General features: G+C 31.0%; 1 protein-coding gene across 1 annotated transcript; it reads left to right on the top strand.

The window, feature by feature from the left end:
• Nucleotides 1-8,139: 8,139 nt before the first annotated feature.
• On the top strand, nucleotides 8,140-11,417 carry LOC141671452 (putative trehalose-phosphate phosphatase J). The gene is made up of 12 exons (XM_074477707.1): nucleotides 8,140-8,294; nucleotides 8,439-8,744; nucleotides 8,995-9,135; nucleotides 9,398-9,469; nucleotides 9,633-9,725; nucleotides 9,846-9,905; nucleotides 9,997-10,098; nucleotides 10,288-10,365; nucleotides 10,516-10,585; nucleotides 10,669-10,739; nucleotides 10,859-10,951; nucleotides 11,085-11,417. Exons 2-12 carry the CDS (start codon nucleotides 8,472-8,474, stop codon nucleotides 11,211-11,213), a joined length of 1,182 nt encoding a protein of 393 aa, XP_074333808.1. The 5' UTR covers nucleotides 8,140-8,294; nucleotides 8,439-8,471; the 3' UTR covers nucleotides 11,214-11,417.
• Nucleotides 11,418-15,907: the final 4,490 nt, after the last annotated feature.

Here is a 15,907-nt window from a genome sequence, read left to right as displayed (position 1 = left end):
TACCAAATGAAGCAAAACACATAGAATATTTATACCTAAATACAATATAAATGTGTTCCTTATTTTATAAGATAAAAATTAAAATTATCTATTTAAAAATAGTTTAAATCAAACTTACATATTCAATTTTTTTAAAGAAAATAATAGTACCTTAACCCGATTAACAAATAATTTATTGATTGTTACTTATATTTATTTTTATTAAGATAATTGTTGCTTGTATTATATATAACACATTAAATACTATTTTATAATATTCAAGAATATATAATTATATTTTGATTTCTTAATTAATTACTTATCGTGTAATAGAATAATATAATAAGTAAATTAAATATAATCTATTTTTTTAAATTTGTATATCAATTTTAAATTATAGTAATATTTTATTTATATATTTTTCCCTTGTTTTTAAGTTTTATAGGATTCATGTGCTTTAAATTTTTTAAAAGACAAATTGTAATTTTTCCTTCTTACAAAACAAAACAAAACACATGTAATACTTATACTAAATATAATTTAAATGTGTTCCTTGTTTTATAGAATAAGAGTTAAAATTATCTATTTACAAATATTTTAAATCAAATTATTTCTTGTACTATATATAATATAATATGTTTAATATTATTTATATCATTTAATAATATATAACAATAGTTCACATAATATGTTTACGTAGTTTATATATATATATATATATTTTAATACTTTAGAGTTTGATCAAAAATTGCAAAGTTGTTTGTTATTTTTTTTCTTTTTATAAATATTTTTATTTTTTGAAAAATGATCTACTTTAACCCCTTAAAAAATAATTTTTTAATTCTTATTTCAATTTATTTTTATTAAGATAATTGGTACTTGTATTATAAATAAAATATTTTTAGTATTATTTTATATCATTTAAGAATGTGTAATTATAATTAATTTTCTTAATTGATTACCTATGTGTTTGTTATTCAGATTATTAAGTATAATAATGGAATATTAGAATAGATGAAAAAATATAGTATATAATATATTTTATTAGATTTGTATTTCAATTTTAAATTGTAATAGTTGTTATTATTATTATTATTATTATTATTATTATTATATTTCTTCCTCGTTTTTTTATTTTATAAGATTGATATACTCTAAATTTTTTAAAAGATAATCTGAAACAGTTTGCATCTTGCCGTGTTTGCGACAATATTTCATAATTTTTCGGTTTTAGTAATGATTTTGAAAAAAATACTTTACAATTTTTTGTGATAGTACTTTTATATTTATATTATTAGTTTATTTTTCAATTTTGAATTATAATAGTTTTTATGATTATTATTATATTTCTTCCTAGTTTTTATGTTTTATAAAATTCATATACTCTAAATTTTTTAAAACACAATCCATAATTTTTCCCTTTTACAAAATGAAACAAAACTCCTGAAATATTTATACCTAAATATAATTTCAATGTTTTTCTTATTTTATAAGATAAAAATTAAAATGATCTTCTTACAGATTTTTTTAATCAAACTCACCCATTCCAATTATTTTAAATCTATTTAAAAACATTAAAAACCAAACTTGCACATTTCAATTTTTTGTAAAGATATGATATTATTTTAACTTGATAAACAAATAATTTCCTAATTGTTACTTATATTTATTTTTATCAAGATAATTGTTGCTTATATTATACACATATATATGTAATATAATAGTTTTATTATTTATATCAATTAAGAATATATATTTACAGTTCAATTTCTTAATTACTTATGTATTGTGTTTGTTATACAAATTATTAACTATTATAATAGTATAATAGAATAAATTTTTCATATTATAAATGATTAAAATGAGTTTTATTTAACAAACTACATAACTATATAACACAAGAGGGTAAAATATATTTCAACATGTCATTTAATATGTTGAAAAATTGAGTAGTTTTTTTTATTTTGAACTTATGTACAACCCAAGAGCAATGACCAAGCCATCTAAACGTACCAGTTTAAGTGTCTTACACTAATTGTATATAGGATATAATAACTAGTATAATTTAGAAAAATTCTTAACAAAATAAATTAGTATTGAGTTTTTAGGCTATAAACTATATGCAAAATACACATCATAACAAAGACAAATAGAAACAAATTATCCAAATAAAAAGGACAAATAAAACCAAGTTGTTGCTACAGCATACTGGTTCACAGGTTGTGATTAAATTTCTCTTTATAGTGACTGGACAATGGTGAATCTGAACAAAGTTTGATTGATGGATTGACACTAGCCAGCATCTCAGCAACTGAGTTTTATGCTGTTGTACTCTAGTTTAAACAAAGAAAAACAAGGGAGTTATGATTAAAAATGGAAAAATACTCCAGCTAATTATGTATCCTCCACATATACTTAAAGAAGAAGGCTAGCAGTCCAATGCTGCAACCCTGCATTGTGCACTTGCGCTGACACAACTGTCCAGTTCCACCAAGTGAGGTCTTGTTCATCATACAGTAGTTTCCAGAAAAAAGAACACTTAAATAGGCTTTGAACTTTGGATACATTTGTAGGCTATAAGCCATGTAGTTTAATCATTATCAAGTACTAAACTATAGACAAAGTAAAATATGTTAGATTATTGGTTGTAATTTGTTATATACGACTTTAAGCGTTATGATATGTTAGATATACATTATTGATTGTAAAGATAGCGTAATTTGTTTTATAAAGCCAGTAAGTTAATTTTTTATCAAGTGTCATATAAAATTAAATATCAAATGATCACTACTCTTTCATAATAGATCATCACCGTGTCGGCACTAAATTTGACCGATTTATTATTTACGCTTATAATTAAGTATGTTAAAAAAAGGTTCAAACATATAATCTACGTATCATTATTATTTTTATTTTAAAATTTTACAAAAACATTGCGCAAATAATTTTTTATGTACTATAAAATATATGCAAGGAAAAGAGAAAATTAAGATAAAATGAGATGAAAAGAGTGATTACTAGAGACTTCTTTTTATGTATTAACTGACACCTTTCCACTAGTAACACAAACAACTCACTTTATAACTGTTTCTCTAGTTTGAAATCTGGAAACAAAATTTGCAAAATATAGTAATTTTCAATTATTGGTGAGGCAAGTGTATAGAAAAATGTCGACAGTGGGGGCCAGATCCCATCTAATGGGAATCATCAACTGCCAAATTTTCTGACTGGGGTGCTCTTCTCGAGTTGAGCTAACTGCATAATCCAAAACCCTCTTACACACATTTTGAGGCCAAACTAGATCATCATCAGACCAAGCTTTGACTCATATAATTGATGTTCCAGCCAGCCCTAGATTTATTGTTTATTTGCATCACAATTAGATAGATTCCTTCCTGTTGGAATCTGGGGAGAAACAGCTGGCTACAGACATTTTGAATAGTTTGAGATGAGTATATATTATTGACATGTTTTACCCCTTGCTCCCGAGTTTTAAAAGGGAACGAAAGCCAGTGAAAGGTAACTAATTAGTTTCACTTTCATTCATAATCATACTCCCGAGTTTTTAAAAGGAGCGAAAGCAAGTGTTTATGAATGTAAATTTAACAATCTTTCGCTCCAAAACTTTCACTCCAAAAATGAGATGAAAGTACTTTATCTCCTAAACACTTCCTTCCTTCTCATTAAAAAACTCGGGACCAAACACTTACCCCTTGCTCCCGAGTTTTAAAAGGGAACGAAAGCAAGTGAAAGGTAAGTAAATTAGTTTCACTTCCCTTCGTAATCATGCTCCCGAGTTTTTAAAAGGAGCGAAAACAAGTATTTATGAATGTAAATTTAACAATTTTTCGCTCCAAAACTTTCACTCCCAAAATGGGATGAAAGTACTTTATCTCCTAAACACTTCCTTCCTTCCCATTAAAAAACTCGGGAACTGGCAAATTAGTTGTCAATATGACTATATGAGAACTAGCAAACAAGATGTAACCGTAAACAAAGAGCAGAGTACTGTACTGTTTGTTTCCTTGTTTGATTATTCATCGTTATTTTCTCATTTGATAGTTATTCTCTTTCCTACAAAGATCTCTTCGGACTTGAGTTCAATTCCGTAAGATATATTTTTTCTATTTAGTTACCCCGCCAAGATACACAATCTTTTATCAAAATACAAGTAACGAGATACGTGATTAACAAATTATGTCGCAAATTAAACTTTGTCATTTGAAATACATATTGTTCTGCACGTGTCATACATTTCTATTAATAATATTCTCGATTATCTTTTTGCCAATAAGGTACATTCTGTATCGAGATATAATATAAGAAAAAAAAGAGTTTCCTTCATACAATGCCTTAACAATAATGATGAGTATATAGGGCAAATTATTTGATATACAAATGTTTGAGCATCTTTTTTCCTTTACATCGAAAAATTGTTGCTACTCCGTGATATATAAATTTTTACAAATACAATTTAAATAAAAATTTGTTAAGTAGTGCGTTGGTTTTAGGGAAAGCCTCTTTAAATTAGTTTGGGAGTTAATTATAGCACGAATGTTCTAAGATGCCAGGATAGCTTGAAATATGGTAAAAACAAATTAAACCTATACATATCATTTTCAAGAATATATATATAGTTGGATTCTAACGAAAAAATGAGCGAACCTAATTTACAGTCAAGGATCCGAGATTCTTTTCACAAATTTTCCATGTATCATTGATCGGTTGAAGCTTCTTGTGCTGAGTCACATTGGTTCCTAACTAACTTTCTACGTAAAGAACCAATCTAGCTAGCTAGTTTAAACTATCAAGTTGCAGAATATTGGAATTGAACAAGATACTATTTGGAAGAACCTATTGAGGTCACGGATGACAGAACTACTACAGATGCATCATCTAGACACACAAGCCTGATATGTATACACTTAGTCGGCTCGGCTCGATTACAGCCCATATAGGCAAATTCTTCTAGAGAGAAGATCAACAAAATGTTTAATTTGCATGCATTTTCATACATTAATTGATGCAGCGCATGCGAGAAGATCTTGTACCCAACTTATATGCATGATTTCTACTTTATGCGGTAAAGCGAATTAAGGTGAATAAGTATATTTGGATTTAAATTATCTTTACAAGATTCCATCTTGATTTATTAGGTACACTATCTAGCTAGTTACAATATAATAAGAAGAAAACCTGAGATTTTATGCTATGTTCTGGATATTGTTCATAAGAACTTTGATTTTAAAGTATCTTAGATTAAATACAGCATTAAGCTTGTAAGCTATGGTTCTGGGCACGACAGGTTGCAGGAGAACCACGACATCACCCGTAAATGCTTCACTGCAGCAGTGTTACAAACATTTCATTCTTCGTCCCTGCAGAAATTGGCAAGAATGTTGTAGCTAGCAAGAAATCACATTCACTTGTAAACTAGCAAGAAATAATGTATTTTTCTTATCAAAACAAATCAAGATGTTTCGTATCCTGCACAGTAGTTCTATTCCGGGGGTGTGGGGAATTTTTCCCCGCACCCAGTTTGAAAGGCCAACGATGTGTCCGATATACATGTCACGTGTTGGGTATCGGAGAGTCTAAATACACCTTTTGACCAAAGATATTAGTACAATCTACTTAAGGCCACAAAAGTTTAGCTCTGATAAATGTAAATGTAATTATTGTAAAGTAGATGGTACATTTGAGCATATGAATGAAATTCAGAACCCATTCCATGCCCATTGTCTAGTTAATAAAAGGAATAGAGAAATAAAAGCAGGCTAGGTTCAGAGAAGTGAACAATGGACATAAAGATGAATTGTACTTTGCCTTCAAATGCACCATACACTTACCCTCTCAGAATCTGACTCTCTTCAATCTGTTTATCTCTGCAGTTTGTAGTTGACTGACATAGCCCTTTTGGAATATTATGCTTTTTTGGTTAGAACCATTGAATTTAGTGAAAAAATGGCCAAAATTTCTTAAAAATTTACTCAACTGCCTTCTAATATGCAACATCAACACAATGCATCACCAAACAATGATAGATAGCCTTATAGCTATATGAGGTGGGAGGAGTCGATTACGAAACTTATTACAAAAACCAAGAACTAAATAGATCATATTAGTTAATCAGTCCGTCTAAAGTTTCGAGTCTGAGAGAAAAGTCAGGCCTAACAAAATCTTATACTTTTCGACCATTCGTGCATACATTATTTGAACATAGCATACATGCTACAGAATAAACATCTCCTGGACCTTTCAAAAGGCATTATTAAGCCAATAGTTTAACCAACTAACCAATTTAACTACTCAAGTTGATGCAACCCCACTATAAAGCACAAAAGAAGATTTATAATTAGGATATTTTATTAAAATAATCAAACTTTAAATAAGTTGGAAAGAAGATATGTTCTAGATTTACATTTTACAAAGTATACAGCAGGACTATACAAAGATAAGAGATATTTATGAGACTATAATACCATTGTTTTTATACTTTTAGTTTACATTTGTTTGTGAAGAGTACAACAATCAAAAAACCAAACTCAATATATTTGGCAGTATAATTATAACCCTTGCATGTATTTTCACACGAGTAATGCTATAAAAAACAGAAAGTACAAAAGATTGATAACAAATAATGTGCTCGGCTGATAAAATAGTATTAAAAAATTTATCAGTGTTATTGACGTGAATGCGAATGGCTCATTTTTATTTTACTAATAAAAATTTTGACACATATTATTTTGTAATTATTTTGATAACCAATTTTATACCCTTAACATTTTCCTTTGATACATGCTTTAAGAAAGTAACAAAAATTTTCACAAAGTTTTTAAAAAAATTTATTCAATAATAATCTATAATGTAGAATATAATATACATTTCCGTGTCATTCTTTGGTGTATACTACACATGCCCCAACTAACCCTTAAGTCCTCAGCTTACAAGTTACTCCCTCCATCCCGTCCAATTCTTTACTTTGATTTCAGCACATAAGTTAAGAAATATGTATAAAGTAATGAAAAAGAGAAAGAAGAGCGTGTGAAGTGACGGGTCCCATTAATTTTTAATATATTAAAGAGAGAGAGGAGTAAAAATGGTGTGAAAAGGAAGAAAAATTGGGAAAATAGTGGAACTCGTTGACTATTTTTGGTAAATTTTGAAATTTAAAAAATTGGATAAAACATCCTTAAAAGGAAAGTGTAAAAAATGGTCGAGAGACTTCCTTACACGCGGATGAGTCAATGGAAGAGCGTATATTCCACGTGGAAAAATATGTCCACGTCAAATGAACAGCACAGCAGCGTACAACGCGTGGCTCGAATTGCTAGCTCCATATTAGTTGTGGTGCTTGAGCAAATAAAAAACGTTACAGACTTGGTTTGATGGTATTGTTGATGCGAGTGGGGTACGCGTGGTCCATTGGACCCACATTATTCGGGTTATTGAAATGTACATTGGTATTAAGTCTTAACAAAATAAAATTTGTAAATATTATCTGACATTAAAAGTAAAATCAATCAAATTCATGATCAATTTAATTAAACGAATAGTATGTCACGACAAGAACATAATAATTTTATTTACTTTGTATTAATAAGTATACTTGCACACCCGTTTTTTCATTTTTTGTGACGATTATTAAACGGTCGACATTCTCGAAACTAAGAGTAATATTCGAGGTATAAAAAAGGTACAAAAAATTTGCTATTATTAGCAAATGACGTGACATGATCGAACGAGATGAGTGTATGTAAGTATTTAATTGGTGTTATCATTGTATTTTTTTTGACAAATATGACTTATAAGCTTATAATTGAGTATATGTTCTAATAAATTTTCGGGGTGCTATTGTTGTACTTGTTGAAGTATAAAACATAACATTTTGTAATTATTTTGGAAACTGATTTTATGTATTCTCGTACTTCCCTTAAATATATAATTTTAAATTTCAAATAAAAATTATAAAAACACCAAAGTAAAATCTTTTGGATTGATAATGTATCTATAATTAACTCACTAGTGGGTAGATAGAGTCTCTAAATATCACAAAAATAATTAAGCAAAACGGTGGGTCCATCAAGTATGGGGTTTCGTCGTTGGTATTCATTTGTTTACTATAAAACAAACCAAACTAGTTCAATCTTTTCTCACACACTCATTTTTTACTCTTCTCTCTTCCTCTCCTTGAACACAAACCCTCCCTTCCGTTCTTTCGAGTTTTGATCCCTCCCTAAACGGAGCTCATTTTCTAATCTCAGCTTCTTTCTTCAGCTCGTTTGTTCATTAGGTACAATTTTCCCAGAGTTTAGGTATGTTTTCTGTAAAATTTATAAGATTCGTTTTAGTGGATTTACTCAGACAAATGATCGTATAATTTATTTCTTTAGCGGATTTAACAACTTAAATTAGATTTATATGTTAATTTTGGGTTATATTGTTTTTTTGTTTTGCAGAAGTTGATCAAAGTTTTGTTAACCACGAAGAAGATGACAAAGAAGAATGTGGTAGTTTCTGACACGAAAGCCGGGATCGAGACGACGGTGCCTGTTTCCGACTCATCTCTGTTCACCACCGCGGTGCAGAAGCCATCATCCGGCGGTTACATGACCATTTCACGGAAGAAGATGCTGCACAATCTTGATATCAACGGTGGTGGCACCGAAAGGATCAATACGTGGGTCGATTCGATGAGAGCCTCTTCTCCTACTCATCACAAGGCCAACTCTTCACTAGCTCAAGACCACCTTAACTCATGGATGGTATGTTCTAACTACTCCTTGTTGCTCCCGGTTAAACCTCTTTAAAATAATAGGATCGGGACCAAAAAAAATATCACTTAAACGAGTTTATTACTTTACGGGGAGTAAAGATACACTCTGTCTATTATGTTGGGATCGGAGAAAAATATTATTCTAACGAGATTATTACTTTATCGATTATTATTTCATCCAGGTTTAACCGTATATATTTTTTCATGAACTAACTATGTGTATTTAAAAAATGTAACAGCTTGGCCACCCTTCGGCACTGGACATGTTTGACCAGATAACAAAAGCTTCGAAAGGAAAGCCGATAGTAATGTTTCTTGACTACGACGGAACCCTTTCTCCAATTGTTAACGACCCTGATCGTGCTTTTATGTCTGATTCCGTAAGTACCCTCTAACACTTCTCCAGACAAAACCTAGACTCCAGTCTGACTGAACATCAAAAATCGATACATTTTTTCCTACACCTTGATTTTGAGCTTTAAACAACCGAAAAGTTATTTTAAATAATTTACATCCCAAAATCAACAATACATACCTTTTTTAGAATCCTGGTTCCGTCGCTGCACACACGTGAACAAAAAGTAACATGCAGGTTACATATATATACATGGTACTAATTGTCTTTGATATTATGAATTGTAGATGAGAGAAACAGTGAGAAAGCTAGCCCGATATTTCCCCACCGCTATAGTGAGTGGAAGAGGCCGAGATAAGGTACATTTCTGACTCGGTTTCCACCCATCCAATGCTACTGTACTAATTTGCTTTGGCTGTAGTACGTCGACATGACGTCACTATTGCTTAATTTCACATACTGATTTTATTTTATTGCTAGTACTAACATGTTTTGTTCTTTACCTGTTTTTGTATGTTATAGGTGTATAATTTTGTACGGTTACCCGAGTTGTACTACGCCGGTAGCCATGGTATGGACATTCAGGGACCATCCAAAGGTTCCCAGTACAAAAAGGTGAGTCATCACCTATAATTTTATATATATTTCATTCCACTTTTATAGGGTAATTTTACGGTTAAAATGCACTTCGTTCTTTTCATTTTATATGAACCACTTTTTTTGCTCGTATTTCAGAGTGCTGATGAATCCGTTCTTTGTCAACCTGCCTGTGAATTTCTTCCGATGATCGATGAGGTAGATTTCTCACACAGTTAGCTAGTGTATGTTTCAAATACCTGGTGTTTTTTTTGTAATTAATTTTTTTTTATTTTCTTGGAAATGTTAGGTTTACAATGTATTATTGGAGAAAACTAGATCTACTCCAGGTGCTACGGTGGAGAATAACAAATTTTGTCTTTCTGTGCATTTCCGCTGTGTTGAGGAGAAGGTATGGTCATACAATTAAAATACATTTATTCATCTATTTAATATACATTATATATCAGCATATATAGCATTTGTTTTTATTACAGAGTACATGCATGATCCAAAAAACTATACTATGATATGAGTAGTGTATCCTCAATAGACAACTTGAAACAACTTAACTAATCTATTGTTTTGATGTAAACAACAGAAATGGAGTGAACTGGGACAAAAAGTTAGGTCAGTGTTGAAGGACTACCCAGAGCTCAAACTGGCCCAAGGAAGAAAGGTGAGATACATGACAAAAAACTATCATTATTTGTATTATATAATATAGGACAGTGCTCAAACGAGAACCAGTTTTCTTGAGAAATAACTGTAATATGTTCGGGTTATAATTATATCGCATTTGCATTTTCTAACTTCTTTATAATCTCAGGTGTTAGAGATCCGTCCTACAATTAAATGGGACAAAGGGAAGGCTTTGGAGTTCTTGATTGAATCACTTGGTAAGTTTCATGAATATGGAACAAATATTAAGTATAAGTTTATTTAATTTTCGATTATTAACTTTCCGTTAATTTCTTTACAGGGTACACAAATTTTGACGATGTTTTTCCGGTGTACATTGGAGATGATAGAACTGATGAAGATGCCTTTAAGGTATCCAATGCCTCAAGTTAATTGAATATGTAAAATGTTAAATAAATATGGTTCATTATTGCTATATTGTTTGAGCTGTGGGGACTGATTACAATATCATATTTGTGCTGTAAAATCAGGTCTTAAGAGAGAGAGGACAGGGCCTAGGCATTCTTGTTTCCAAAATTCCAAAGGAGACAAATGCATCTTACTCTCTGCAGGAACCATCTGAGGTATGCATAATCAAGTAATTAACAATGTATTATAGTGTCATTAACTCGTGACGGTCGCTTATAGCCCCTGTTTCGTATACCGATAGCTTCTGTTAATGTTTAACTAATGATTTTTTTGGTTAACTATTGACAGGTGATGAAATTTTTGCAAAAATTAGTGGACTGGAAGCAAGTGCCTCTGAGAAGACAGTTCAGGATCAAGAGACAGCTTGAGGGGATAAAAATTATCCCAACTCCAACTGATCAAATATGTTTAGGCTAGAAGCTATAAATATATATGGTTGATGCAAATATATATAAGTAATATGTATGTAACTTCTTCTTGTTGAAATATAAACAAGGTAGAAGATTTATGAGCTCATTTCCCTATGCCTAAGGCCTTGTACATGTGTGTAACTAGTCATGTACATGGGGAAAACTTTTTAATGCAAGTTGTTGTTAAATGAATGAAATCTGGTTCAATTTTCTTGGTCTTTTTTAATCATAGATAGTGATGCTTGACTTTAAATATGAAAATGAAAATGAAACTCAAGTACTAAATCAGTTAATTGTCATTGTCTTGTTGAAATAGAAGATGTTTAAGTGAATTACCTCCTAATTTTTTTTAATTCCTTGTCAATATATTACCTCATAAAATAATTACTACAAGAAACCCTACCATGAATTGACTGAAATCTCGGAGGACTGATTTTGACCTATACCTAAATGCATGTGCACGTGAGGTGAGGTGATCAATTTTTTTAATAATTAAATTGACTAATATACCTTAAACATGAGTATTTATTTCATGTAATATTAAAAATAATTAAAATTGAGCTATAAATAATAATTATCTGTATCAAGAAATGTTCAAAATGACTAGAATCGAACCAAAACCCGAAACAGATAATAGAAATTAGGGCTGTAATTCGGGCCGAGCGCGAGCCGAGTTTCGAGCCGAGAGTAATTTGAGCCGAGATTAATCGAATCGGGTCGAGCCGGCTCGTTTAGTTAAACGAGCCTAAACGAGCCAGTTTAACGAGCCGGTTTGCTAAACGAGCCGGTTTAACGAGTCGGGCAAGCCGGCTCATTTAATTTTACACTTAATCAAGTCTAAACCTCTCTCCGAACTCCGCTCGTTTAATTTTACGAGTCGAGCCGAGCCGGTTCGAGTAATTAAATGAGCGGAACCTCTGCCCAAACTCGACTCGTTTAATTAAACAAGCCGAGTCAAGTTCACTTAAACGAGTTCGAGCCGGGCGAGCTCGCGAGCCGCCGACTCGAATTACAGCTCTAGGAGATACAACTAACAAGATTATTACATTTGTTTGATGCCGTATCCACGTGTACTACCCACATGTGGGACCAAGGCTTTCCTGTGTGATTACCTGATTTAAGTTAAACGACAAATGTTTTATTTGTTAGCCATGTCATAAACAGTGTGTGATCAATAGATGACTAGTAAACAGATAATACTAGTATTGTTTTTAGTCAATTTAGTATACTAAAAATACAACTTGTGCATTATAAAATTTAAGAGATGAGATAGTTAATTACTCTCTCTGTCCCAAAATATTTTTATTATTTTAATTTTTTCTAGTGTTAATGGTAAACGATTGACTACTAATTTATATTTAATGTATAAGATCAAACATAGTCATGAGTGATTTTGTTTGATTCGTATTTATGAGTATTTTAATATAATGAAGTTTTTATATTTAATATTAACACGAAATTAAAGATATTAACAATCAAAAGTGTGCATTGACAAGCGCGTCCAATATAAACATGAAACATTTTTAAAAACAGGTGAAGTACTAACAACAAATGACTGGGGTAACCATAATCCTATTAATTATTGTATTTTGGGACGAAACTAAGAGGATTGGAGTGAGTTCCCGTCTCCATCAATTGTCAAATTTTACTGAAATTTTAGTTTAAAATTTTAAAAATATATATAAAAAATAATTTAGTTCAGTCTTCCCGAACACTATCCATTCTTCCTAAACCGTACTTGTGAATCCGCCCATATTATATTAATTAAGTGAATTTTAATACTCCAACTTGGGAGAAACATCTTGATATAAAACACAATGTTGATAATGGGTGGACCCTTGACTGTATATATTTTTCTTGGCATTTCCTCGATTTGTAAGTAAACTGTGAACCAAGCCGAGTCAAAGGGGGATAAGTTCAAGGTCTCGTAACATGCTTGTCAGCCCTCAACTTGCTGCTTTAACGATTAGTTATACAGAAATATCGTATTTTAAAACAGCTTCAGATTCGGATATATAAGTCGTGCAAGTTTCAATCTTAATCAACAACTACAACTTCATTATCGTCTTATAACTTATAAGTTAGAGTCCTTTAGATTGTTTGTATTCGTGTCAAAAGGTTAACTATCTGACATTAGTCAAAACAACTGCCATTCAAGAGCTTTCGGTGGGGAATGCAGTTGGTGAAATCAACATCGTACGAACTGTCTTTTTAGTGCTTGAATTTATTTGTTAAGTTAATTATACCGTCAGGACTAGTGAGAACGGTACAACAAAACGAGATTGTTACTTACCGAAACTAGTGTTACAGATTTCGAAAATCGGAACTATTCGGTTAAGGTACCGATTTATGATTTATTGGACGATTTTTAAAAAATCGGATGATTTATCGGAAATCGGTCAAATCGGACAAATATTTGTGACCGATTTTTGAGCGATTTATCGGCGATTTTTAAAAAATCGGGCGATTTTTATAACAGAGACCGAAACAAACAATTATTGTCATGATTTAATTAGATTTTGTAACATCGTATGTCTTGACAATTAATTGATCAATTTTTTGACAATCATATTTAGGTAGATTTTGTAACATTGTATATCTTGAAGATAAAATAAATTCTCATAAAAACTCACTAGCTAGTAGTATAGACTACACGAGTCAAAATACACCAGAAAAACTATTATATGCGGTTATTTTTAAAAAATTTGAGTAAATAACTACTTTTTCGATTACTGATTTTCAACATACAAATTATGGACTGAATACTCATTTAAATCTGAATCAGTTAACTTCGGAGTATCAAGTATCATTCATAGTCAAAACAATTTCAAAAACATTGGAAGCCCATAATGTAATTAGGGAGGAGGCAATGTTTACAAATCTGTTTCATTTTCCAGGAACATATACATTACTGTCTCCATTTGTACATGCTAATCAAACAATTTGTTAATCACAATAACTAATCAACTGCTTAATACCAGGACCACCAATTATCCGTTTGCTAGACCTATAGGGTGAGTTAATTCTTATATATTTGCCTTGGTACGATAGATCTACATATCTCTACACCCTTTTCACGGACAAGAAATAAAGAAGATCAGAGAATATTTTAAAATAGGCTTTTATTGTAAAAACCCTACCTTAAAAGAAACCTGAGCTGGATCCGCACAAAATACAGTTTTAAGATGAATATTTAATTTAAAGTTAAGTGCTAATTATATGAATTGAGTAGATATTTTACACTTCCAATAAAGATGTGCCCATGTTCTTGAAACAAGAAACATGGTACGTACCAAACCTCTATTACCACTAATTATTGATGGTGGCTAGGTTTAACCCATTAATTAATTAATTCCCTGTGTTCTGATTAGTGCAAGTGTATGATCTTCCTTCTTTTCGTTGTAATAATAACAGGAAAATCCCCACATGAAAGCTGTCCTTATTGGCTTATCATGCTAAGATCTAGATGAAGGCTTAGCCATTGCTTGATAACAAAGACTAACTCATCCCACATATTAATTTGGAACATTTTTTTAAAACATGTGTTCAGGCCGTTTACGAGAATCTCGACTAATCTGGGGATGCATAGCACAACATCTCATTGCATGATCATCGACTTAAATTCGAGCATCCAGTTAGAATCGAATATAGAATCCCGAAACTAGTTCTTAAAGTCCCGGTGTCAATCAGCTAAAGTGGGTTGTTTAACATTTCTAAATTTGATTTTTTGGTGAGGGTTTGCAAGCTAGCTAAAAAGATCACACACACAGTCACAAAACCAATAAGTCTTTTTTGGTAGGGAATCTAAGTGTACATAGAAATGGTTGAATGAGGAGTTGGAATCCACTTAAAAGGAGGGGTTTTATGTGAAGAAAATGCATAGATTTTTGGCATTAGCTAGCTTGGGACACTACTCACATTCCTCCAAATTTTAACCCTTCCTTTTAGATGTGGACAGAAAGATGAAGTCCACTGAATCATTTCCCATCATTGCTGCCTTAAACTCAAGTAATTATAGTACCAACTTTTATATAGAAACCTTCAATTATTAGTAAGTTTAACTATGAATGGAAATACACTAAAAGAATACAGTAAACAGAAGTAGAACTGTTGGAAGATTTTAATAAAGAAACATACAAATTACTATTACATATGTTTCTCTATACATGCACTAATTTGATTTTCTATACATGCACTATAAAGCTATAAATAACTATACATGCCAGATTATCTGCACACTGATTCGCAGAAGTTCATATTTATCATTTTAGTTAAGCCCTACTAGTGTTTCTTTACCTATATACTCTATACTATACTCCACCACTTTCATGTGAAGTAAAGCATACAATTTGATGTAATAATGTTTAGAAAGTAAAATAGATGGGAATGAAGAAGAGATTCAAGACTCAAGAGTGCTTTTTTAAAAAAAATTGCAGAGATGGTTGTCGGAGGTGATGCCCTAAAGAAATGGTCCAGTATACACGTGTCTACAAGACTGCAACTAAGAAAAGATGCAAGATGATACTAACACGTGTGACAATCTAGGAGATCGCTCCCTGCATAGATGGTCGCGCCATAGTTTTATTATGATACTATTGAAATATTATATTTTTGGAAGTATTAAATAATTGACATTTTCAAATTATACATAATTATAACTTTATTTTGCTTTTACTGCACTTTTATTTAATTTTATAGTTC

Source organism: Apium graveolens, chromosome 7 (assembly GCF_009905375.1).
Source record: "Apium graveolens cultivar Ventura chromosome 7, ASM990537v1, whole genome shotgun sequence".
In the NCBI taxonomy this organism is placed as follows: Eukaryota; Viridiplantae; Streptophyta; class Magnoliopsida; order Apiales; family Apiaceae; genus Apium; species Apium graveolens.
The sequence above is the reverse complement of the archived record's forward strand: the minus strand, read 5'-3'. Positions and strand labels throughout refer to the sequence as shown.